This window comes from Choloepus didactylus, chromosome 2 (genome assembly GCF_015220235.1).
Source record: "Choloepus didactylus isolate mChoDid1 chromosome 2, mChoDid1.pri, whole genome shotgun sequence".
Lineage (NCBI taxonomy): Eukaryota > Metazoa > Chordata > Mammalia > Pilosa > Megalonychidae > Choloepus > Choloepus didactylus.
This window is the reverse complement of record NC_051308.1, coordinates 144,423,990-144,449,737: the sequence shown is the minus strand read 5'-3', so window position 1 is coordinate 144,449,737 and position 25,748 is coordinate 144,423,990. Positions and strand designations below refer to the sequence as shown.

Below are 25,748 nucleotides of genomic sequence, written 5' to 3'. Positions count from 1 at the left end.
ATTTTGGGAGGAAGACTATAGTTAATAAAGGCCATCTTTGATGTCATTTAACACAAAAGCAAACACAGATCTTTTTCTGTTTGACATTAAAAATCTGATAATTTGCCTCCCTAAAGAAAGCACATACAGCTTTTAGACAGACTGCACAGTAAAGAATAATAATATTTCTGTTTACTGAGATATCAACTGGCATTTCACTGTAAGTCAATGGTCTATCATTGCTACAGCATATTAGACCTCAATCTGGCATCTACAAATGTCAAGAGTATAAAAAAATATAGAATTAAAATCAAAAGCATGTTCCAAATTCCCCAAAAAATTAAAAAAAAAAATAAAAAAGGAAACAAAGTTCATCTAAACACATTTGCCGCAGAGATCAGTGCAATACTCAGCTGTCAATCTAGAAAAACAACGAGGGAGCCACACTGTCAGTAGGACGGGATAATAAAATTTCCAGCAGATGTTCAGGCAGGGCTCTAATTTTTACTGAACTCCCTTGGTAAGCATTTAATTTCTTTATCATATGCAGGCTTGGCAAATCATATTTCATCAGAACTGTATTGTGAAATATTAATATTTCATATGATAACAAAACTCCATAGACTAACCTTCATCATATTAAGAACATCCAAATTTCAAATGTCAAGTTTCTGAATTTTAATACATTTTAAGTAGCTTCTCAAATTGGCATAATAAATAATAATAAGGCTTATTTACATTGGTATGTTATAATATTATGCAAATAGATAATATATATAATATTTTAATAGACATATTTGGTAAAAGGCTGTGGGAAAACCATGTGTTCATATACTGAATTGTATAGCACAACATTCCATCAATAAGAAAGCACAGAAGCTCATAAGACATAATTATAAACTTACAACAGGTTTAATCACTAATTAGGGCCAATATAAGAAAACAACAAAAAAGTAGCTCTCTTGGAAGCAAACTGACTACTTTGCAAAATCATGAGCAGAGCAGAATCATGTTTTAAAATGGCATTATATAAGCCCAAGGAGGTATCATTATTTTTTGTCATTACAATCTCACAAATATGTTTAAAATAGTTTTTGCACAAATATTTTGTCATGCCCACCATCAAGGAAGGTAAAATAGAGCTTCCTAAAATCCCCCATCATTATATTTCATGTGCCAAATTTAATTTGCATTTGTTCATAACTCTCCTTTTAAACCAGCAACATAGACTTCTGAATTGATAGATTAAATTCTAATTGGAGATTTAGAAGTAAGTTGGTGTCTACATTTATTTCTGCTCATCCTAGGTTACTGAAAGAGGCAGCATCACAAATCAATGCATGTCACCAACAGAGTAAAGACAGATGTCTCTGATTAATCAGAATTCAATTTTTATAAGCAAAAAACCCAGTAAATTGAAAGCAAACATTTTTTTTCCTAAAACTCTGCTCTTGTGCCCCATTAGCCACCTAATATTGTTTCTATATAAAAATTTTAAAACAGAATAACAAATATATGGCTGTTAAACACTGTCTGCAACTTAATTTTCACCAACAGATTAACCATTTAATTATGGCTTCACAGTAATTCTTAAAGAATGAACTGAAAAAAAAGACAAATGAACCATTAATATTCCATACAGGCTGTAAACGATTGATTCATGATATTCTAAAGCTGAATCTGGTATGTCCCATTTGTTTTTACACTTTTTTAAATGGAAGTATTTATAAATTTTCAGTCAATTCATTTGAAAAAGAACGTCCCTTTAGCTTACTAATTAAAAATAAAAATGTTTCAAAAATATTTTTTATGTACTGTTTTTCTAACTTTATTCTCTAGATTTCCTTGACCATAGTTACACATAGCTTCTTGTAAAGCTGTCAGAATAAGACAGCTGTAATGTTTTAGCAATAATAATGCCAGCTATTGATCCTAGTAAGAGGAGAAGGAGAGAATGTGTTTAATGGGGCATGTTTGTTCTCTATTATTTTCTTTGCCTAAGGATAAGGCTGATTTAAATAATGATACTTTATTCTTAGTCACCAGATTCACAGATTCTTATACATTAATTATTACTAATTACCAGTTAATACTAAATACATAGATAGATTTGGTGCTTAAAATTTTATCAGTGAAAGCGGTAAGAAATGTAAAATTCTTCTGTTCTTTTCTAATTCAGAACCTTATAAGGATGCAATTCTCTATTGGATAAATCATTCTACTTTGAAGACATGCATTTGCTCTTTTGAAAAATCTTAGATGTGTTTTGTGTATTGTAAAGAATCAATCTCAACTTTAATACATAGTTCATTTCTACGAGTATATCTACTTCCAGTGTGAGTACAAAGTTATACTGCCAAGTGAAACTCAGGTTGTATGTATTTTAAGGCAAGTTTATGGATTTAAAGATTCAAGAAGAGTCTTATTTACTACCAGAACCTATGAATTAAAGCGATTCTTTATGACATGAATTGGATCTCAGGATTTTGTAGAAAGAACCCACTATCTTTCTAACTTTGAGCTCAGATATGTGCCCTCAGTCACACACATCCAGAAATCACAAAACAAATTATAACATCAAAATTAAAATCGCTGTTGTGATTTTGAAATGAAATAGTCACTTTTGTGCTCTCTAGACAATATGAAATGAGAAAATAAATGCCACTCTGACTCTGGATAGAAAGAATGGAAAAAAAGGAAAATCTAAAGAATATCGGGAGGTCTTGACAATAATTCAATAACGATTATTTCTGGGTCTGAAAAATATTCCCTATGTAATATTGATGCCCTAATTAAAATGCATGGTGGACATTTAAACATGACTTAAAAAATATTTTCTTACCTTATCAAGAGAAAAAGTTTTGGTCAAAGCAAAACCCCACCCAGCTTCAAAAGCGCGTCGAATCATTGATGCACTGGTAGTCGGAGGTGCACTAGCAAGACCAAAAGGATTTGTAAACTTCAGTCCAGCCATTTCCACACTAATGTCCACCATATCAATTGGTGTATAAAAGAGAGGTAGTTCAGGCTTGGCAGAAACTGAAGCTCCATATTGTGACTGCAAAAAATAAACAGCCAATAATTGTTAATGTATCACATCTGATTTGTCCATATGATCTCTTAGAAAAATCACTTCAAAAGAGCGCTTGAATTCACTTAGATTTAATCAGTCTGTTTACAATGATGAAAGCTGGGAAAAAATCAATTATCAGTGAACCAGATTTGTCTAATATCATCTAATAACATCAATAAAATCAATTAAATAAATGAGCAAAAAAAAAACCGTTCACAGCATACTGAGATACAAACGCACGAGGAAATAATTTTAGAATTTATCTCCCTGGTCCCATAAACCCAGGATCTTTATACTTAATTTGTGGAAATGTCTTCAGTGCTCAGAGATATGAGCAACAAGTCAGGAGATCTAAATTGAATTCCCAGTAATCTTACTACTGTTTATATAATTTTAGGAAAGCCACCTAACATGTCTGTGTCTTTTCTCTATAGTTTTCAGTATAGCAGCAGGCATGCTGGTTGCCTAACTGTTATCTTATAGGGATATTGGAAAATGTATGAGATCATAAGCCATAGACAGATATCTAATTTGTAAAGTGGGTACTGTATTCGTATGCATGAGGGGGTTTGTTTCTTCAGGTACCAAATATTCCCTAACAGATAATTTGTTGAACAGTCGAAATCTTCAATTGGCACTTAAAATTGTAAACTTACCTTTCTCAAGTGATCAGTGTAATGATGACACCTTGTAAACTTGTAGTGTTACGGGATTATTAAAGGAAAATGCTTGCACAAAGCACACGTCACACTGAAGCATAGTAGGTGCTTGCTAAATGTGAGCTCCCTTTCCTACTGGAGAGGTTATTAAAAATCTCATCAGGCCTTTTGTTTGTAAAGTCTCTCTCTCTCTGTCTCTATCTATGAAAGACAAACAAAACTGGCACATATAAGAAGGATGACTGAATGGACAGAGCAAGGTAATTCAAAAATAAGAAATACTTTCTCTTGTGAATCATCACTCAAAAGAAGTTATTTGAGAAGAACTTCAATTTTACAGGAGTGTGTCTTATGTAGATAAAGATTGCCATGACTTGCATAGAAATTATTTCTGGCCCTCCACCATTTATAATGCAAAGCAAAGTTCACTTAATAAGTAAAAAGGCATCAAACTGGTCAATGGAAAGACTAACGTGTCTCTGATATCTGTAAAGAAGTGCCTGATGGCTCCTGGGCTTCAAGCCATGGCAGGCATCTTCCGCCAGGGATGTTCTGGGCTCCAAGGAACCTTTCTGAACATCGATCCATATCACTATAAACATTTGGAATATCTCTCCTCACATGGGATTGCAATGCTATTAAAAGGATTATTGGCAAAGACAAAGCTAGAATGTATAACGTGGGGACAAGGAGGTGAGTGATATTAAAGGGTGTGTGTGGGTGAGTGTGGGTTCATGTGAGTATGTACAGGTATGGCTGTGGAACAGAAACCACCTTTGATGGTATTTTCTTAGCTCTATGTAATAATGATTTAAATAGAAACAAGCAATATTTTGATTAGATTAAGGAAGAATTTTCTGACACCAGGGTTTGATTAATACTGGGAAAAATATGGAAGCAAATTCCTTGTCTGAGGAATCTTAGAAACATTTGGCAACCTTCTGTCTCATGTTTGTAGCTGAAATATTTGTAGCCCCATATTCGGCATGAGGTGAGGTGGATGACACTGCAAGGTTTCTTCTCATTTTCTGTTTTTTTATGGAAACATCTAATCTCCTTTAGTTTTACAGATGAATTTGTTTGTTCCTAATTGTAACTATATATGGCACTAGGCAACAGTCCAAGCAGGGACAAAGCAAATATATATTTGTAGTTCAATTTGCATTTCTCAATTTGTGAAGTTTTAAAATAAACTAAGCATTGTTCTGAAATTCTTAAGGTTTTTGCCTAAATACTTAGAAAGGAAATGACTTGGACAAGCTATGTATGTTTTCCTTGAGTATCATACAAACAAAAGTAAACACCAAAAGCAAAAAATAAACACACAAAATTCTTTTAAATGAAGACAGCTTCTACAAAATATATTCTTTTCTTTTCTTGACAAAAATGCAACTGAAGGGTATGTGTACCTGTATATGGATATAACCCGAAACCTTCAATCATAATAGGCATGTATTTTGTTTTCATCCTCTACAAACAAGGCTATTTTTTGCTTTATTGTTTTTGTAACTTGTTACAACTGTGTAGTGCTACAACAACCCAGTCTGTTTAGCCTCACAATATACCCAAGCCCTAATGGATGCCTCCTTTTCTGTGGCTTAACAGCCTGTTCTGTTCTCTCTGCACCTTTGCTCAGGGAACTCATGTATCTCAAGTTTCACCTCTTACCACAAAGCTAATTCTTCCCAAAACCTAATTGCAACCTTCAAACTCAGATGTCCAAAAGACTTTAAGACCTTTTGGATATGGATGTTTGGTCCTTACTTTCAAACTCAACCCATTCACAATGTATTGCATCATACTTCCCTTCTAAAGAAAACGTGGTCCAGATTTTCAATTTCAGACAACACTCTTTTTCCAGATATTCAGTAGTGCTAAGAAATAAACACACAGACACAACCTAGATGTCAAACAATGGGATTAGTTCCATAATTCCTTAATGGTACAACTATACAAAGGAATGCCATGCTGCCATTAGAAATGATGCAGAAGAAAATAATGCCTTGGCATGAAAGAGTGTTTATCATGCACCAAGTGAAGAAAATGGGTTAATGTTATATTTAAGTCCAACATTTTCAATAAATTATCTATCTTTCTATCTATATTCCTATATTTATTTCTGTTTATCCATCTACCATAAAGAGTAAACACCAATATGTTAAACAGTTATCTCTCAGAATTGGGATTTGAGATGTCTTTCAATTTTTAGAGTTTTGCTTATTGTATTTTTTATGTTCTCAATATGAACATAAATTAAAGTTACGTTTTTAAAAAGAAAGAATATAATCTAAAGCCCACTAAGTAATGAACAAGGTAAATAGACTGCTCTTTAGTGTCTTCCACAGTTTGTCCCAAATCAACCTTTTCAGTTCTACTTATTATTATTCATAGAGGTAAAAATATTTAGAATCAGAACAATGAAGGAGATGAATTACCTTCAAAGCTTTATTTTGCTAAAAGGAAATTAGAGTCAAAGGAGGGTCAGTGAATATCTGTAAGTTACTCAGTTAGTGGTAAAGCCACAATAAAACATTTTTGTTTCCCATTTTGCTAAGCCACTACTCAGAAATAAAATATTTCAATCATTCTTCCTCTCAATTTTTTTTTTGCCCCTCTGACTCTGCACCTTTAATATTTCATATCTTTCTTCTCCACCTACCAAAAAGCTACCATTCTTAAGCCCTTCCTGGTCACTATAGCCAAATTTATTTCTCTGAACCACTTCTAGGGCAAATATATAATTATATATATATATATATATATATATATATATATATATATATATAAATTATATTTAAAATATTTGGTTATATGTTTAAGCACTAGCATGCTTAAACTTCCCTTCATCTTTCAGGAAATGAAGGTCAAATTTCTTTGTATGGCATATACTGATTGCTTCCATAATGTGGTGCTAAAATACATGGAGTAGGAGGAAACTTCCTCAAAATAAGAAAAAGCATATATGAAGAACCCACAGCTAACATCCTACACAATGGCAATCACAAACAAAAATTAACTCAAAATGAATTAAAGATCTTAATATAAGAATCAAATCTATAAAACTCCTAGAGGAAAACATAGAGAAGCATCATCAGGACCTTGCATTAGCCAATGATTTCTTAGACCTTACACCAGAAGCAAGAGCAAAACAAAGAAAAAAAAAAAACAAAAAAAAAAAACAAAAACAGATAAATGGAACTTCATCAAAATTAAAAACTTTTATGTATCAAAGAACTTTACCATGAAAGTAAAAAAACAACCTACAGAGTGGGAGAAAATATTTGTAAACATATCTGATAAGGGTTTAATATCCAGAATAAATAAATTCTACAACTCAACAACAAAAAGACAAATTACCCAAGTTAAAATGGGCAAAGAATTTGAAAGACATTTCTCTAAAGAAGATATACAAATGGCCAGAAAGCATATGAAAAGATGCTCAACATCATTAGTTACTGGGGAAAAGTAAATTAAAATCATTAGATACCATTTCACATCCACTAAGATGTTTATTATTCAAAAAAATGGAAAATAAGTGTTGGAGGGGATGTGGAGAAATAAGAACTCTTGCTCATTGCTGATGGGAATATAAAATGATGTAGGTGCTGTGGAAAACAGTTTGGTGATTCTTCAGAAAGCTAAGTATAGAATTACCATATGACCCAGCAATCCTGTTTCTAGGTATATACCCAAAAGAATGAAAGCAGGGAATCAGATATTTGCATACCAATGTTCACAACTGCATTATTCATAATTGCCAAAAGATGGAAGCAACCCATATGTCTATCAACAGATGGATAAACAAAATGTGGTATACACATACAATGGACTATTATTCAAACATAAAAAGGAATAAAGTTCTATTACATGTGACAACATGGATGAACCTTGAAGACATCACGTTGAGTGAAATACACAAAACACAAAAGGAGAACCATTGCATGATTTTTCTGATATGAAATACTTAGAATAAGCAAATTCTTAGAGTCAGAAGCTATAATACAGGTTACCAGGGCCCAGGGTGGGGATAGAGAATGTGTATTTAATGCATAACTGGTAAAGAGTTTCTATTTGAGGTATTGGAAAAGTTTTGGTACTGGATGGTGGTGATGTTAGCACAATGTTGTTAATGTTCAATCTGAATGTGGGTAAAAGGGGAAATTTCAGGTTGTATAAATGTTACTAGAATAAAAAAACTTAAAAAAGGATTGTACAACCACACAGTGATACCTACTGCAAACTTTGGACTGTAGTTTATTGTATAATTATAATAATATGTTTATCAGCTGTATGCAACAAAGATACCATACTAATTTAAAGCGTTAATAGTGGGGAAAACTGTGTGAGTGATTGTGTGTTTGTGGAGGGGTATATGGGAATTCACATTTTTTGCATGATTTTTCTGTAAAACTACAACAGCTCTAATAAAAACAAATAAATAAATCTGGATAGCATTAGCCCCTTTTGGTTGTTCAAAATGTGCTTAATTGAAATACCAAAAGAAAGCTACAGAAGCAAAAGCGGCTAAAGTAATAAAACACTGAAATAAGAATGGAGGGTGTATGTAAAAATAGAGACTAAAGGAAATTATATCTATATCCAGCAGATTTTTAGAGTGTAAAGATAAAAAGTAACATCTTGTTTTAAAAGCTATTTCCAGTCATGTGAAGTATTGAAAGTGAAGTGGATGTGTATAGGCAAGTTTTTAAAAAGTTTGCTTTATTTCTCCCCTCAGCATTTTTGGGGGGAAGAGTAAAGGTTTTAGTCACTTTCAGTCTGATTTTTGAAAATTAACTCCATGACAATCATAGACCATGAGTGGTCCCAAATTTATAAGAGCTATATTTATTTTTTTCGTTTTATTTCCTTCTATAAATTTCTTCAATGCTCTTTCACTACCTAAAGAGCAAAGTATAAATTTGTTAGTATTATATTATCCTGATTGTCATCTGCCCCCACCCATCCTACCCCACCTACATTTCTAATTTCACCTCCTGCCACTCTTCTGACCATCCTGTCCCTCAATTTATTAAACTTTTATAATTTCTTAAAGAAAACAATCTCAATGCATCTATACATTTTGACTTTTTTTTCTGAAATATTCTTTCCTGCCTAGTCTGTCTGTTTTCATAATTCAAACTAATCCTTCAAGAGTTAGTTCTGGTATCATCTCCACTAGGAAGCATCCCTGTCTCAACACAAGCAACATTATTGCTCTGCATTATTTTTTGCTTACTGTGTGTGTCTCCTGCTTCATTTAATTTCAGCACCTTGGATAAGACTTGGCAAAAAAAAAAAATCCTCAAAATATGTGTTGAATGTACCAGACTACTGATCTTAGGTACTTAACTCTTTTTTACATCAATCCTCAGGAAGATGCTAAGTTTAGATGAAATTATCACAAACTTTTTTCTGGACATATAAAATATTATAGATCCTATAATTCTAATGTAGAGTAACACTCAAATTTTACCTCTGGAAGACTGTTGAACATAGCAAAGGCTCTAAAAAGAGCCATCTAGTGGCAAAGGTTAAGTAATTGCTCTGGGCAATTAAGTAGTTCATTATGAAAATATATATGTTCTATAATTCAGTGATATAAGGTGGCATAAAAATACACCAAGCTCAGTTTCGTCAGGGACCAGCCCAACATGAAAAATTTTCTCCTGCCCTCCCTGAATTTTGACTTCCGGTTTAAAATGGACTCCTTTGGTTGCAAGTAACAGAAACTAGTCTCAAGTGGTTATTATGAGGATACAGGGGTATCTCAACGAACACAAGCAGGAATAAAACAGGACCTCAGAAAGGCCAGGAAGTATGATGGGTAGCCATGAGAGCTGTCTCTCTATTCTATGCATATCTATGTTACCTGTCATCTGGCTTCCTCTGTTTCTTTATTCATAATAACCTCTCCTGCTAAACCATTTAAGTTGATAATTTACAGGCCTAGCCCAGTTCATTTTGAATTCTGCATATCAAAAAGACATAGGAGTTTAAAAAATTCTGCTGTCCAGGCCAGACTCCATAGTAATTATATGAGAATCTCTGGGAGTGGGATTTGAACATTAGGTTTTTGAAAAGCTCCCCAAGGGATTGCAATGAGCATCCAAGTATAAGAACCACTTCTCTAGCCATGGACAGAGACTTGCTCTAATTCTTAATTCTTAGTGAGAGATTCTTGTTTGACCATGTTTGTGTTGGATGCCAACTACAATGAGAGGAACACTGTGCAGATGAATGGTTCCACTGTCCTTTTCAAAACAATGAAGTATTGTTTCAAGCTGGGCAGAGACTCCAAATGGCGCTCATATGGGTCCCTTTATCTGCTTATAAAATATCAGCCATGACAACCATCAATATGCTGTACAAATATCAAGGCCTACTACAAAAATAGGATAATTACTTCATTCTCAAAATCAACAAGACAGGTATCAAGCATTGTCTATTTACAAATAGTACTTGCTTATGCCAGACCAGTGATGGGTGTTTTGTATTTATTCTCTTTTTCATCCTAATAACTCTTCAGGTTAAGCTTTCTGTTATTGAAGATGAGGATAGTGAAGTATGTCCAAAGGTAAACAGCTGCTGAGTGACAAAGCAAGGCTTCAACTTGAAGCTTGAATTTACTACATTGTATCAAGCTGCCCACTCCTCATAAACATATTCTTTTTACAAAATACTAATATTCTAAAAACAGACATAGCCTTAAAGTTATTTGTGATGATTTGAGTGCATGAACACACATACACACATACTAAAAAATCTAAAAGTACACACCATTTAGATATTATTAAGATACACAATCACAGCACCTTTCTTTTGATAATAGAAATAGAAACAAATATGATCTTAAATGACAATGCCCTATTATTTTATTATATTGTTATTCTGTACCACTAGTGTTCTTCTACCATACATGGCTAGATCATGGTATAGACAAATAAATTTGTATGTATAGTGGTTATGTTGATGCTTTTTCCCCTAATTTGCTTTAATAGAATGAAATTAGTTATAAAAATAAAGAATATCACTGTTAAAAAGGAAGAAGAGCAGTAGTGTTATAGTTGATTGAAAAAGTGAAAATAATAACCACTATGTTCATATAATTTAAAATATTCAAACAACTTTCACTTATTTTATTTTATTTTATTTATATTTCATTGTGATATAACTAGAATACCCCTTATCATGGGGTGCAGCTGCTCTAGAAGCATCCATTCTGTGATTATCTTAAAGCAAAGAACAAATACTAATTGTGTTGCTGCTTATGGCTAGATCAATTCAAGCTCCGTTACTTTGTACTCTGAAGAATAATCTATTGAAAGGAAAAATTTGCAAAGAAGAAATGAATTTGGGTTAGCTGTTTTCATAGTGGAAAGGCCTAGGTATAGTGATTATAATTATAACAAAATCAGATTTCATTTCTCCATTTAGAGAAATTACCATTTGTAAGGAAAATTTCAGAAAAGATATGAGGCTATAGAAAATTTTCTGAAAAATAATGATTCCATTTCACTCACTTCTTTAAAGGACTGTATTATTTGGCTCTTAGTAGAGCACAGAATAGGGCTAGAAAATTAAATGATATTAACTCAAATCCATGTGACCATTTCTCCATCTGAACTCTACCCCTACTCCCCACTCTTAATGTAGTTTGAATTGAGATTCCTCCTCCTCAACTCCCCCAGTTTCCCCATTTGGTTTATTACTCTACCATTTATCCAGCTTAAACCAAAAATTTATGTATCATTCTTGATATCTCATTCTCCATTTCTTTTCCATCAGTAAAGCTAATTATTTCTGTCTCCAACATATGTGAATCCATGCACCCCTATCCATTTTCACTGCCACCATTAAATCCTGTGACTATTTCTTACTGATTTTACCTGTTTTCCTTGCCTCCTACTACAATCCAATCTTCATTTTGCACTAGAATCACTTTTTAAAAACATGAATTTTGTTGTGTTATGCTCTTGATCAAAACTTTTCATTAGCTTCTCATTGCATTTTGTTAATAGTCAAACTCTTCATACTTCTACAAGACCCTTCATGATCTGGTCCTGTCCACCTTCTGCCATTCTTTCTGAAAATACTCCATATCATCGTTACATGTGACTTTCAACAACCTGTATCTTTCCCTGGGCATTTATACTTGCTACTCTCTCTTCTTAGCATGCTCTTTTTCAAGATTCTGTTTCCATATAAACTTTACTCCCACTGCTAAGCACCACCTCTTGTAGCAACCTAACATAGTATCACCAATGAGATAACTGAACTTATAAAATCTGCTTCCTAAACTCCATGTGTTCCATATTCTAAAATGTCTCTTCAGCATATTCAATTTTTCAACAATATTTATCAGGTGCCTATTATATGGCAGATATTGTGTCAAGGTGCTAGGAACACAGCAATAAACAAAGCACATTTTCTAGTCTTACAGATTTCACATTACAGTGTGATGGTAGGGGAAGTAAGAAGATAGACAAAAAGATAGATGTGTGTGCATACATGTGTGTATGTATTTGTGTGTCTATGAGACTTATCCTCAAAAATAGAATGCAGAACATATGGGTTAGGGAGTAGTGTGGCCGAAAACAGGGGAGGTGGGTATTTTGGATGGCTACAGAAGCCCTCTTTGATAAGGTGACATCTGAGCAGATACTAGAAGCAGGTGAGCAGAGGAATCATGCAAATATCATCAAATTTTTTGTATGCCTTTCTAAGGCTTTGGAATGAATGGTCCCATTTTTTAATCAACTGAACTGTAGCAATAATATTGGTTCTCTTTATATTCTAATATCAACTGGTAAGAAAATAACACAGACTATTACTAAGAGCTTGTATTTCACATAAATATGGGTCTGCTCAAAGGAAAAAATAGTGAACTGACTTTAAGGAATGGCTTATAAGTTAGCTAGGAATCCCACAAATATAATGAATAACATGTTGACAAATTTTCAAACGTGTCAATCATGGGGGTAACAATTGCCATATTCACAGGCCCAGGGGCAAAGGTGGAGACACTGCTGACAAGATGTCAATGACTTGAGTAAGAAAAGCCTGGTGACCAGCACAGGGTGGTGCCTGACAGCAAATCCATGTCACACAAAGGAGCCCATATAATCAAGGTGAGAGTGATGAAGGTAAATAAAAGAAGTTGACATTTAAGAAAGGTGACAGCAGTGATGTTAAATATTACGACTCGGAATGAAAAAAAAAAAAAAAACTCAAAATTGTAAAGTCAACAACCTACCAGCCAGTACCTGTTTTTATGTTAACCTATTAACCCTTGTACTTCTGGGAGGAGAAGTCTCTGAAATCAACTATGGTGAGGATAGCATATGGGGAGAAAACTAGCATATTCACTTAGGAGTCATTTACTCTCTTTGTGACCCTGAAAATGTCAGCTATGCCTCCTTAAACCTCATTTTTCTCATCTTTAAAATGGGAATAACAATACCTACTGTGAAGGATGGTTGTGAAGATCAAATGAGATAAACTGGAAAGCACTTACACTAATTTCCTCAACAAATATTTATTGACCAGTCACAACCTATGGGTAGGCACAATTCTAGGCACTGGGGAATCCCCAGAGAACAAATCTGACTAAAAATCAATTTGAAGGCTATACTCCCATGGGATGATGTCTGGTATATAGTAACTGTGCAATAGATGAGAAATGAGCTAAAAATGAAATAAGGTAAAATTTGAGAACTGGTGTTGCATGAATTACAAAAATCCAATACCATTGCTCTCTTCCCCACTCTGGCACAGAGTTCTTTGCTGGCTAGTATGGAGGTAGCGTTGTGTGCTGCCTTCCCCATGCTCAGTGGGGGGAAGCAGGATGGTGTGCCAATTTGGATGTATTATGTCCCCCAAAACACCATGTTCTTTAATGCAATCTTGTGGGGACAGCCATATTAATGTTGATTAGGTTGGAATCCTTTAATTGAGAGTTTCCATGGAGATCTGACGCACCCAACTGTGGGCAATACCTTTGATTAGATTATTTCCATGGAGGTGTGGCCCTGCCCATTCAGGGTGGGTCTTGATTAATTAACTGGAGCTCTGTGAGAGTTCACAAACAGAAGTGCCTCAGAGCAGCTGGTGAGTGACATTTTGGAGAGCAACTGAGAGAGACATCTTGGAGACAGCCATTGAAAGCAGACTCTGCTCCAGAGAAGCTAGGAGAGGACAAAACTCCCCAAAAGCAACATTTTGAAAAACGCGCAGGAGCTGAGAGAGGAGCTGGAACATAACCCGGGCCATGTGCCTTCCCAGATAACAGAGGTTTTCCAGGTGCTCCTTCGGTGAAGGTATAATCATGTGGATGCATTAATTTGGACATTTTTATGGCCTTCAGATTGTAAATTTGTAACCAAATAAATCCCCTTTATAAAAGGCAATCCATTTCTGGTATTTTGCATAATAGCAGCATTAGCAAACTGTAACACATAGTTATTGAAAGGAACACTAAGGCTGGAAATTGGCAAACTTTGGTTCTAGTCCCAGCATTTTCATTACCTAGTTTCACTACTTTAAGAGAGGTAGCACATTTCACCGTCTCTTTTATGGATGTTTTCCCTGTCTTTATCTCTTTGAGGATTTTTATCATATGTATTAAAAGCCCTTTCAGGTAGTTCCATTATTGTTCTATTATCCTAAGTGAATTTTCCTACTAATTGAGATTATTAATTTAATGTTTGTTCCTCAGCCTCCTAACCAATCTATTAGATTGAATCAAACGATCAAATGATCTCAGCATAAGTTTGCTAAATTGTAAAATGGGAAAAATGTCTACTCCAGAGGTAATTTTGAGTATAATGTGAATGTTAAGCCCCTAAAAGATAATTAACACGTAATAGGTATTTAGTAAATAAGATTATTTAATTTAATGCATATTGTTTGGGAGTTAGAACCACACAAAGTTGTCACTTTCTTGGATGATGATAGTGAAGCTCAAAGTAACAATTCCAAAATTAAAAAAAATTGCTAAGTGTTGACCTGGAATTGCATCCCTGACTACATTGTGCTATCTTCAGAGTCGTAAATGAGAGAAGACAAACAGGCAGCATGACATCACCAAAGGTCCAAAGGCAGAATTGATGTGTAATTAACCTGGGGCTTGAACCCAGGTTTCTTGACTTTCAGGCTTTCATTACATCCCTCATATCTGGATATGTTCCAGTGTGATCCTTTATAACTTGTGTGAGATTCAACTTTACTAAATCACTGAATGCAAAGGAACAGAATTCTGGTCCAAATTTCCAATTGGGTTATTCTGCATTTTGATTTCCTCCAGCAAATTAAAAAGCTTTTGATGCTTTGTTCTATGGTGACATTGTTATTAGTCCCATACAGTCCCAGCCATCAGGGCATCTTAGATTGCCATGGCATTCATAGCACCCATGGCCCATTTGGACTAAGTGACATTATACTGACCAATTTTTTTCATACTACATTAGCACAGTTTCCATATGGCATGGATCAAATTTTTCATAGTTATATTTCTAGCCATTCTTGTCTTGAGCTATCCCTAACCAAAGTGGCAATCTACTGCTGTATTGGTAAGGAAATATTCTGGCTTTATGGAGACAATTTCATTTTAAATTACTTTTCAGGTCAAATGCTGCCATTTAATAAAGGTTTGGAACCCTGTACAAAGTCAATAAAAAGCATTAAAATTACTTATTAGTCATGGTACTTTCTTCTTCTATCACCATCTAGATGGTTTTGTTTTGATAGCTCCATTAAGTATAAGTTCATTCCTCATTTTCCCCTTGGTTTCCTTTTATAACAGATAGATGTTATAAAAATTAAATCTTTCTCATATACAAAAAGCTGCACATTATTACAAAAATAATTTTAATAGAAAAAGTGTTAGGTCTCTGATGCATAATAATGATTTAAAAATATTAGCTAGGGAATATACCACAAATTGACCTGAAAATAACATAAAAAAGGCAAATTCTAAAGAGAGTACTATAAGGTTTATTGTATGTGTATTTATTAATAAACAGTTGAGGTGGACTTCATTTTTCAATGACTCTAAGCAAATTTGATTTTACTACTTCCCATTGCAAGGAATAAAAATGAGATCACATGCGCTTCTGATTTTAGTTCAGTTTAAACGCCTAGATTCCCAATGAGAAATTGGGCTTAAGTCATCTCAATACTATAACTCTGGCCAAGTGGAAAATCTTAGCATGGAAACAGCATTTAGCCATGACATACTTCAATATTATTTTTTTGGAGGCTACCACTATCTCAAACTGAATCCATTATGATTTAAAACTGTCTTTTTATTGATATTCATTGTTTTTCAACCTGACAGTGGCCAATGATTTATATCAATCTTCCCTTAACACAGGAATTAAAGAGTTTGCAATATATCTTAAACTGAAGGACATTTTTTCAATAGGTTTCAAGATTTTAATACAGTTGTCATTTGAAAAGCCTTAACTCTTCCTGGTTGGAGAGAGGTTTAGAGAAGAAGCCAGTGAAGTTGATAAGATTGTTTTTATCTGAAGCAGAGGATTCAAAAATTAGTATGACACTATTGATGATTCTTTTTTTCTTTTCCAGGCATTTTTATTCTCTAAGTGCAAGAACACTGCAGTTAACTGTGAATCATTAAATCTCAAAATGAAGTCCTTTGCCTGGGTAGGAGATTTGCAACTATACAAGGGCTGGTAAACTAGGCACCAAATTATATCCTTTTCTCCTGCCTCACCCAGATTTCACAGGGGCTGTACACCCAAATAAATGCCTCTTGGCTACCCATTCATCTAACAGCTGGAAAGATGACACTTGACATTTGGAAACTTTCCTGTGAAGATTGCTGCAAGGCTTTCCCATTAGCTTCCTGGTGAGACTGTAAGGTCGAATAAGCTGCCTCAAAACCTGCAAAGGGTAACGGAAATACTCTAATATTAAGCCTGTGCAATTTAAATTTCTAATTCTCAAATCATAGTTCCTCAAATATTGTGGAAGCCATGGGTACATTTCAGGGCAAAAATGCCTTTGAAGATGGTGGAATTAAAGTAATATCTTAAGCAATGATAATGATAACAAGTGTCTTTTACTTAAAGTAGACACTGAAGGTCTTTTTGAGTAGCTGAGTCTTGGGCTAAGTTAATAAAAGTTTGTTTTCTAAAATCGCTGTCATATTTTTAGCAAATGTTCATCTTTGTCCAGAACAGAAATTGTTAACATGAGGCACGGTTACTAGCATTCTGTAGGGTTCATTTTCACATCATAAAAATTATTAGAAATTGCTTTAAAATTCTTGAGATTCAAAATGTGGGTTGGTTTTGAAAATAATTAAGGCCTGTATAAAATAAAATTATGAAATGCATACATTATGAATACATTATTAAGGAAATTTTTTGATCTTACAGATATTTCAGATAAAAACACATGCTTTTTTTTTTCCTCTTCATACAGTGATTTTTCAAAGACATCCCAAATCAAAAAGTTTTAATGACCTGACTGTTCACTAAAGATATTAGAAAGCCAAAATCCCTCACATAATCTCAAACTCTAAAAATGGCAGTTGAGAAATTTCATTTATTGACATGAATGCACTTAGTTCAATTAGCTTTTATAGCAATGATCCTTTTGCACCGAACTCCATTTCAAATTCCCTATTTTCAAAATGCTTGTTAACTCAGTACTTCTCAAGTGAAAGACTGACAAGAATGAACAGGCCTCTCTAAATGTCCAGTCATATGTCCAAATGTAGTTGAAATTAATGGTATGATTAAAAAGGAAAATGAAACATTTAAAAAATATATACAGAAGGGCATTGAAGGAACTGGAGGCAGTAATGGTATAACTTTAGATCTTGAATTAATCACCATCTGGGGCTGAAATCACTTTAGAAAAGTCAGTTTAGTGATGCTGAATTGTACCTCATTAGCAACAATGACAAGAGAGATTCCTATAGATGTGCATCTCACGGTTCTAAATCACAAACCAACACAGGCATAAGATGAGCTTTCCCACACCAGTCTATCAACAAATCCACCAAAAGGAGGCTCAGCTCACAGGCAGAACACAGAAACTTTAGCAATGAATAGACCTCTCCTTTCTCTTTAAATTATAATCACAACTACCATTTTGTACTCAGTCTATGGCGGGTCTATCACATGAATTTGTATCCACTAGGTGCTGAAATCACAAATTTGTTTCACATATCCTATTGAGCTGCCATCAGATGGTAATGACTTTCTGTCATTCTTGACCTGGGGCAGATTTGAACTAGTGACCAAGAGGTTAAAGGCTCTGTATCTCATTACCAATTCCCTGAGATACCTAGTTCCTTCAACCACTAGTGATTCTTTTGTGCCCAATTGAACCAGAAGAAAACACACAAAACCTCAGGCAGTAGAAAAGTGGGTCACCAAAGTAAGAGAATTCATGATAGTTTAGAAAAGCACTACAAATACCTTATTTCAAAATATACAATACACTATATAAAACTGAGTAGACTTACTGTAAGAGAACTTCAATATAATCTTCATAAAAAATCATATAAGCTTCACTATTGACCCAAAAAATCATTGTAGAAAACTAAAACTGAAAAGATACCTGTGTTCTATGAGTTTGCAGGGTTAAGAAAGAAACTTTGGTCCAGTATAATGCCAAAATATTAATGTGTAGATGTTGCATGCAGGTTCTGAGATAATTCTCTGCAACAAGAATTAATTTCAGGAGGAATCAACAAATTGGTAGAATAATGTAGATTCATAAATGAAAGAATCAAAAAAGTATCAGCTGCCTTAACATGGATGCTTTTTATAGGAATGAAACTTACATTAATGAAGGATAAAGTTTGAGGAAGAAAGAAAGAATATCATTTGTGAACATATAGGCAAACTCATATATATATATAGTGAAAACATTGAAATTAAATCAATCATGAAAAAATAACTTTTTTTGTTGAAAGTTGACCATATTTGAGGTCAACTCAATTTATTGGCTACCAATAAACAATATTCTAGCTCCTGAAGTCACAAATACACTGTACCAAAACGTTTTTCATTTTTAATATCCCCACATCTCCTCCTTCATCCTTTCATTTTTTTCATGTTTTAGTTTCATAGAATGAATTCTACCTTGAAGAAACCAAATCTTTTTTCATTTGCATTTCCCACTTATATTTGAAGAAATTTATACAAATTCTTTCCTTTATTCGAATTTCTACCTCTACCTGCCTGATCCAATATTTCTCTTTCTACTAATAACATTTGTTTTTGTCTCTCGATAGTTATCTTTCTACTACTACAACTGCTTTCATAGCAGCAACATGTAAATGTAATAAATATTATGGTTTCAGAAAGTTGCATCTAAGAGACTGTGAATTTAAAACAGATTTCTGAATCATAGGATGATGTCACAACGAAAGGATCATTCTTAACAATATAACCAAACCAGAGGGTTTTGAGAATATCATTCCTGAATATTTAGACTGACTATTTGACAAGATGTCTCATGCTTATAGAACCACTTTGTCAGAACTACCAACATTACGCTAGGAAAAACTGAACTTCTGATTACGGGTTACAATTTTGAAGAATTTAGCCTGCACTCTACGTCCAAGTTTGTTCTCAATGGGAGGACCTAATATTATGGGACATGATATAGCATTTTTCCCTTTTTTGTGTCCAACTTTGTATGCTAGTACTGGAAGAAAGCAACTCAAAGATTGTGTTTAAATAAATTAATAATATTGTATTAAGCCTTCTCCTTGGTGCTTTTATAAAGAAGGGCCCTGGATTCATTACAGACTCCCTTAAGTGAGTTGCCCTTAACAGATTCACCAGACTAATTCTCCTCTCTTTTCCTTCTCTGAGACAGAGATATTGCCCAAGGAGTGCTGAATCTTTATAACCAATAAGGTACCCCAGTGTGCCTATGAACTGTCTGCTCTTATCAGTTAGGTTGTGTACTTATGAAGACTCAATTGTGTGTTCCTCATCCTGTATGTGTTGGCTGTAAATATAAATAAATATTACAAAAATTGATGAGTTGTATGAATGTGAAAAGAAAGAGGATTGATTCTATGAAAACTAAGTTGAAAGTTTTCAAAAGATGTGATAAAGGTAAATTACTTAAAAAAATGCTATCAAATTACATATGGGTGAAACAACTGAAATGATTGGAGGAAAAACAAAAATCCAGACAATTGTTTTGTGGATGCTATAAAGTCCTTGCTCTACTTAAAACAAACAAAAACTAGATATATAAAACTAGATATTAAAACATAATATATTATAGAGATGTAAGAAACATGATGATAGAATGCTACCATTGGACTCAAAAAAAAGGCCTTGGCCCTGCATTAAACAAACAAACAAACAAACAAACACAAAAAAAAAAAAAAAAAAAAAGAAAAGAAAATGAGAAAACATCTATATGCTTTAAATTAAAATAAAATGCTGAAAGTATGAGCATATGATTTTTACAATTCTTCCCTCTGAACTTTTTTTGGCTTTAAATTAAAATAAAATGCTGAAAGTATGTGCATATGATTTTTACAATTCTTCCTTCTGAACTTTTTTGGTTAATCAACAATTATGGATTTTGGTTGCTCAGTATAAGTTTCTATACAAGAGAACTTTTTTGTACTTCTGTTTTTAAATGAATGTTCTGGATTTAATCAATTTATATTTTTAATGAGTGTTCTAGATTTACTAATGTAATTAAAATGCCTTATTATGTCCTCAATTAACAATTAGACTTAGATGTTTAACCACACAGCTAATTCCCCCTCTATTTTCTTTCTCTGGAAGTTAGGAGATGTGGCATGTTCATATTCTTAAAACTTTTCCATCCACATAAATATTCTGGTTAAGTTATATCTTTTTTAAATTTTATTTTGAAATAATTTCAATCTTATAGCACAGTTAGAAAAATAATACAAACCCCATACAGAGAGCTCCAACATATCTGCCCCCTCCCCCAGATACCCAGATCCACTTATGTCATAGAATTCTATCTTTCATCTACCTACCTACCTACCTTTCTTTCTATTATCTATCAATCTATCTACCTACCTACCTATTTTCTGAACATTTGAGAACATGTTATATACATTATACTCCTTGAACACATAATACTTTCATGCACATTTCCTATGAACAAGGATATTCACTTATGTAATCATCTTAAGTACAATTATAAATTTCAAGGAACTTAACATTGATATAAAGCTTATATTGTATATTCCAATTTTTTTCTTATGCCTTGTGGTGGTTTGAAGCTGTATGTAACTCAGAAAAATATGTTTTTAATTTAATCCATTCCTGTGGGCATGAAACCATTGTAAGTAGGCTCTTTTGATTAGGCTACTTCAGTTCAGGTAAGGTGTGGCCCAGCCCAATCAAGATGGATCTTATTCTTAATACTGGAGTCCTTTATAAGTGGAATGAAACTGAGACACACACACAGAGAAAGCCACAGAAGGAGCAGCTGGAAGGTGGTCATCAACGGGGTCTGGAAGAGAAGGGAGTGACCTGGACATGCCACCATGTGCCTTTCCATGTGACAAACTTAAGAACCAAGGATCACAGGCAGCCAGCTCCAGAACATCAGTCTTAAGAAGAAAGCATTACCTTGATGATGCCTTGATTTGGACTTTTTCCAAACCTCAAACCATGAGCAAATAAATTTCCATTGTTTAACCTGACTCATTTCATGGTATTTGCTTAAGCAGCCTGGAAAACTAAAACATGCTTCAATAATGTCCTTTTGAGCCTTTTCTCCTCAGTTCTTATCATGTATCATGTATTGCATTTACTTGTCATTATCTCTTTAGTTTCTCTTTCATTCTTCCTTTTTCTTGATTTGTGGAAAGAAAAATACAATGTAAATCTTCCCATCCCAACCTCTCCCAAGAATACCATTCAGTGAGATTAATCTGGTTCACAATGTTGCAGTACCGTCACCACCACCCATTACTATAACTTTCCCACCACCCCAAACATAAATCCTGCACTTATTTTGCATTAAATTCCCATTGTTCCTATCCCCCAACCCTGGTAACCTATATTCTTCCTGTCTCTAGGAGTTTGCATATTTTCTGATATTTTCTTTGTGGTTAACAAGGGGCTTAAATTTAACATCCTAAATTTATAACAGTCTCATTTGCTTTGATACCAAACTTAATTTCAATAGCATATATAAACTATGTTCTTACACCCTCTGTCCCTCCATTTTTATGTAGTTCTTCTCACAAACTACATACTTATACATTATAAGTCCAAAACCATTGACTTATCATTACATTTTATGCATTTGCCTTTTAGATATTTGCATGAAGTAAAAAGTAGAGTTACAAATTAAAAAATGCAATAATACTAGTATTTATATTTACCCACGTCATTATCTTTACTGGAGATCTTTATTTCTTTAGGTGGCTTTGGTCAATTGTCTATGTCCTCTTCTTTCAACCTGCTGAACTCTACCATTTCTTATAGAGCTGGTCTAGTGGTAATGAAGTCCCTCAACTTTTGTTCATCTGGGAATGTCTCAATCCCTCCCTCATTTTTGAAAGAGCTTTGCCAGATATAAAATTCTTAGTTGTTAACCAAGGTATATTTTTAACTAGAGCTAAGTTATATACAGAATGCAGACTCCAATCACAATCTTCCAATTTCAGTTTTGAACTATAGAGTCACTTTCCAGGCAAAATTCTAATGCCCTATTATGTTTTTAAATTCTAATGTACAAAAACTGTAGAGGAAGATGTCGAAGACTACTGTTGATTGACAAGAAGAGTAAGAATCAAGGTTGAAAGTACCAGGGAGGCAGCACAGTACAGGGGATAATCCTAAGGAGACGTGCATGCTTTCAAATCTTGGCTCCTCTACTGACAATATTTTTAAAAGCTATGAAATAATGATAATGATACTCATTATAAAGGGTAACTGAAAGAAAAGTAAAGTATAAATTTTAGTAGATGTTAAACAATTAGAAGCTATTATTACTATGATTGACAAGTGAACATAAAAGGCATGTACAAGGCAGATAAAAATCAGAGTCCACTTCCTCATGAGTCTTTTCCAATAATTTTAGTCAAAATTGTACTCTGCTTCTTGACTACTTTAGCCTTTATTGACCATATTTAATTTAGTTTTTCACTATATCCTATCTTTCTTCTCTAATCATTTCATAAAGATAAGGCTTGAATTTAAAGATCATCATAATCTCCTGAAGAGAATAATGGTAGTTAATGTGGTTAATTTTTTTTCCTGGTACAGAACTTTACACACACACACACACACACACACACACACACAGGTTAAATAAATGAACCTATCAGATAAATGCAATTAAAAAGTTCAAATAAATTTTAAAACTGATAGAACTTTTGTCTACCTATAGTCATTCTTTCAGTTATATACTCTTTTTTGGGGGGACAGGTATACTGTCAAATTATTTGGGATTATCACTTAGTGATTCTTATTAAAGTGGAAGAGTATTCAAATAAGCATGGACTCCATTAATACCACATTATTATAAACAAGTTGAAATCAGATCAGATCCCTTGTTAGTAAAAGTAATTAAAGAATATTAAGTTCAACGTTATAAAATAATGACACTTTAATAAGGAGAATGTTGACAAATTGGAATTTTTTTCTCCATATTAATAGCAGATCTGCTATGATCACATCTATATGCAAATAATTCCTATCGCATTCCTGCTCCATTACATACCTCAAATTAAAATACTCAACTGGGTATTCTAAGGTTTATCATGTTCTAATCCCAGTGTAAACACAGATTTTTTTTCTCTCATTTTTCCTATACATTCTCTATGTTCAGGGTCTACACTAGCCCACATTACGCTATTAGGTGAAGTAAGAAGAAGTCACTGCACAAGTGCAAGGCTTAGGAAGCAAGCAGAGTGGAAGGCACCCTTTTCTCTGAATGGAAGCTGCACAACAAAAGGTACCTTTGTTTGGGAGTGGAACGTGGGCTGGATTTCAGCCAGCTGGTGCCTTGACCACACTCCGTGTGCAGTGAACAACTTATAGTATCTTATCCAGTAGATCTCTTTATGTTTCAGCAAAATCAATTTACTCAGTATCCCTCCATTTTTTCTTATTCTCTATCTTTATTTGTACATTGATTTTTGTGAATTCAAATCCTAATACCCACATTCAGAATCAATTATTATCTCTTGATGATATCCCTGTAACTTCATATTTTTCATTACCGCATTTATTATATTGTATTGGATTTATGCTTATACAATTGTCTCCCCTACTAAACTTTGAGATTCTTAATGGCAAATTCTATGTTTTATTTGCATTTATAAACCAAGTGCTTAGTACTATCTTTTTACATTCTTTATTGAATGAATGAATGAATCCATGAATCCGTAACTAGACGACTTCATGAATAGACATATGGATGGATGTGTATAGATGAATTAATGAATAACTAAATAAAATGTTTTTATATCTACTTGAAATAACCTATTTCTATATCTGATAAGACCTCATATTATGAGTTTCTATTCAAATCTATTTTATGTTATTTTCCCAATCCTCCTTTTAACAATTCAGAGGGAATGATTTCTAATAACACAACAAAAATGAAACAAATATTTATTGAGCAGACTTTGTATTAAGAGCTTTCCATAAATTCACTCACATAATCTTCCCAGAAACCAAATGGGTAAAAACTCTAATTATCATTGCTTATCTATTAATAAATTACATATATGCCTCTAAGAAAACCATGCCCTGGAGCAAAGAAGTAACTTAACCATAGTCACACAATTTGACAATGTTGAAATCAGGTCTATTTGATTCAGAGCCCAAATTTCTAACCACTACGTTATACCTTTCCCTATTTACTCATTTTGTATCCTCCCAAAGTTGAGTGTTGGGTACAATAGCTGGTATCAATAAGTGGTAATTGATGAAATCAACTATTGAAATTTAAGTGAATCTCTCTTCAGACAACTGTAGGAATTAATGAAATCCCAACATCAACATCTTTATTTAAATATTCACATGAATCTGAAAAGTATAGTAGAAAGAAATACTAAATATGAAATTGTAATGATTACATGCATGAATTCATATCATAATCCATTTATTAAATCATTTTCACAGTGTACTATCTAGTATTACATTTTCCCCAAATTAATACAAAATGTAAGATGAGGTGTTGTGAAACTTCACTCATGAATATCTGTCAGACCTGATACAATTTTTCTAAACAAATGCTACCTTTGAAAGAACACACTTTATTTACAGTACTAATGAACTTATATAACAAACCCATTAATTTCGCTCTTTAAATTCCTTTAAAATGAATATTCTCCCTGTGTCTTTTTTCCCTACTTAACAGATGAATGCACTTATTTATTTTGAAGCCACAACAATAAACGAGAAAGTCACTGGTCCTACAAAATGACCAGAAAACAGGCTTTGAGCACATAAACTTAGGGCACTATGGAAAATACAGAAGGGTAATGTCACCAACTTCTTGCAATGGAAGGAGGAAGCAAAACCTGAGGGGAAGTAGGATCTAGCCAGATGAAATGTGTGGAGTAGGGGAAAAGCCCAGATGTTGGAGAAATTCAGATTGGCATTACAGGCTTAGGGGTTTGAGCTTTATTTTGAGTACAAAGAGGGACACTGAAAGGCTTTCCCTGATGAAATGAGGATCAAACTTGTATTCTAGAAAGATTACCCTGTCTGCAGTATAGGGGCATTTTTTTGAGAGGGTAGAAAATGGAGGCAATATAAAGAGGCAATGGAAGCTAGAATTAATTTAATGAGAGTGCAGAGAGAAAAATCCCACTTTGTTTTTATATTTCCTTATAGTTTTATCACTGCTTACCACTTTGCCTCCAACACCCTGGCAGGAAGGTGTAAGTGTTGATTTTACTTGTCAGAAATTTTACCTATCTTCCATCTCTGCTCACTTTTTAAAAACGTAATTCAACATTTTGTTTGACAAATCTGAATCCTTCAGCCAAATTTAAAACTGTCTGTTCACAAATTTTTTCCTCT

General features: G+C 33.6%; 1 protein-coding gene across 3 annotated transcripts in view; it reads right to left on the bottom strand.

Annotated features, from left to right (window-relative positions):
• The window catches only part of DPYD (dihydropyrimidine dehydrogenase), a 943,583-nt gene that overhangs the window by 450,336 nt on the left and 467,499 nt on the right, over nt 1-25,748 (bottom strand). For all 3 annotated transcript variants that reach the window (XM_037826568.1, XM_037826567.1, XM_037826569.1), the window contains one exon: nt 2,822-3,037. In XM_037826568.1, coding sequence (XP_037682496.1) covers nt 2,822-3,037 — 216 coding nt within the window. The remainder of the gene's footprint in view (nt 1-2,821; nt 3,038-25,748) is intronic.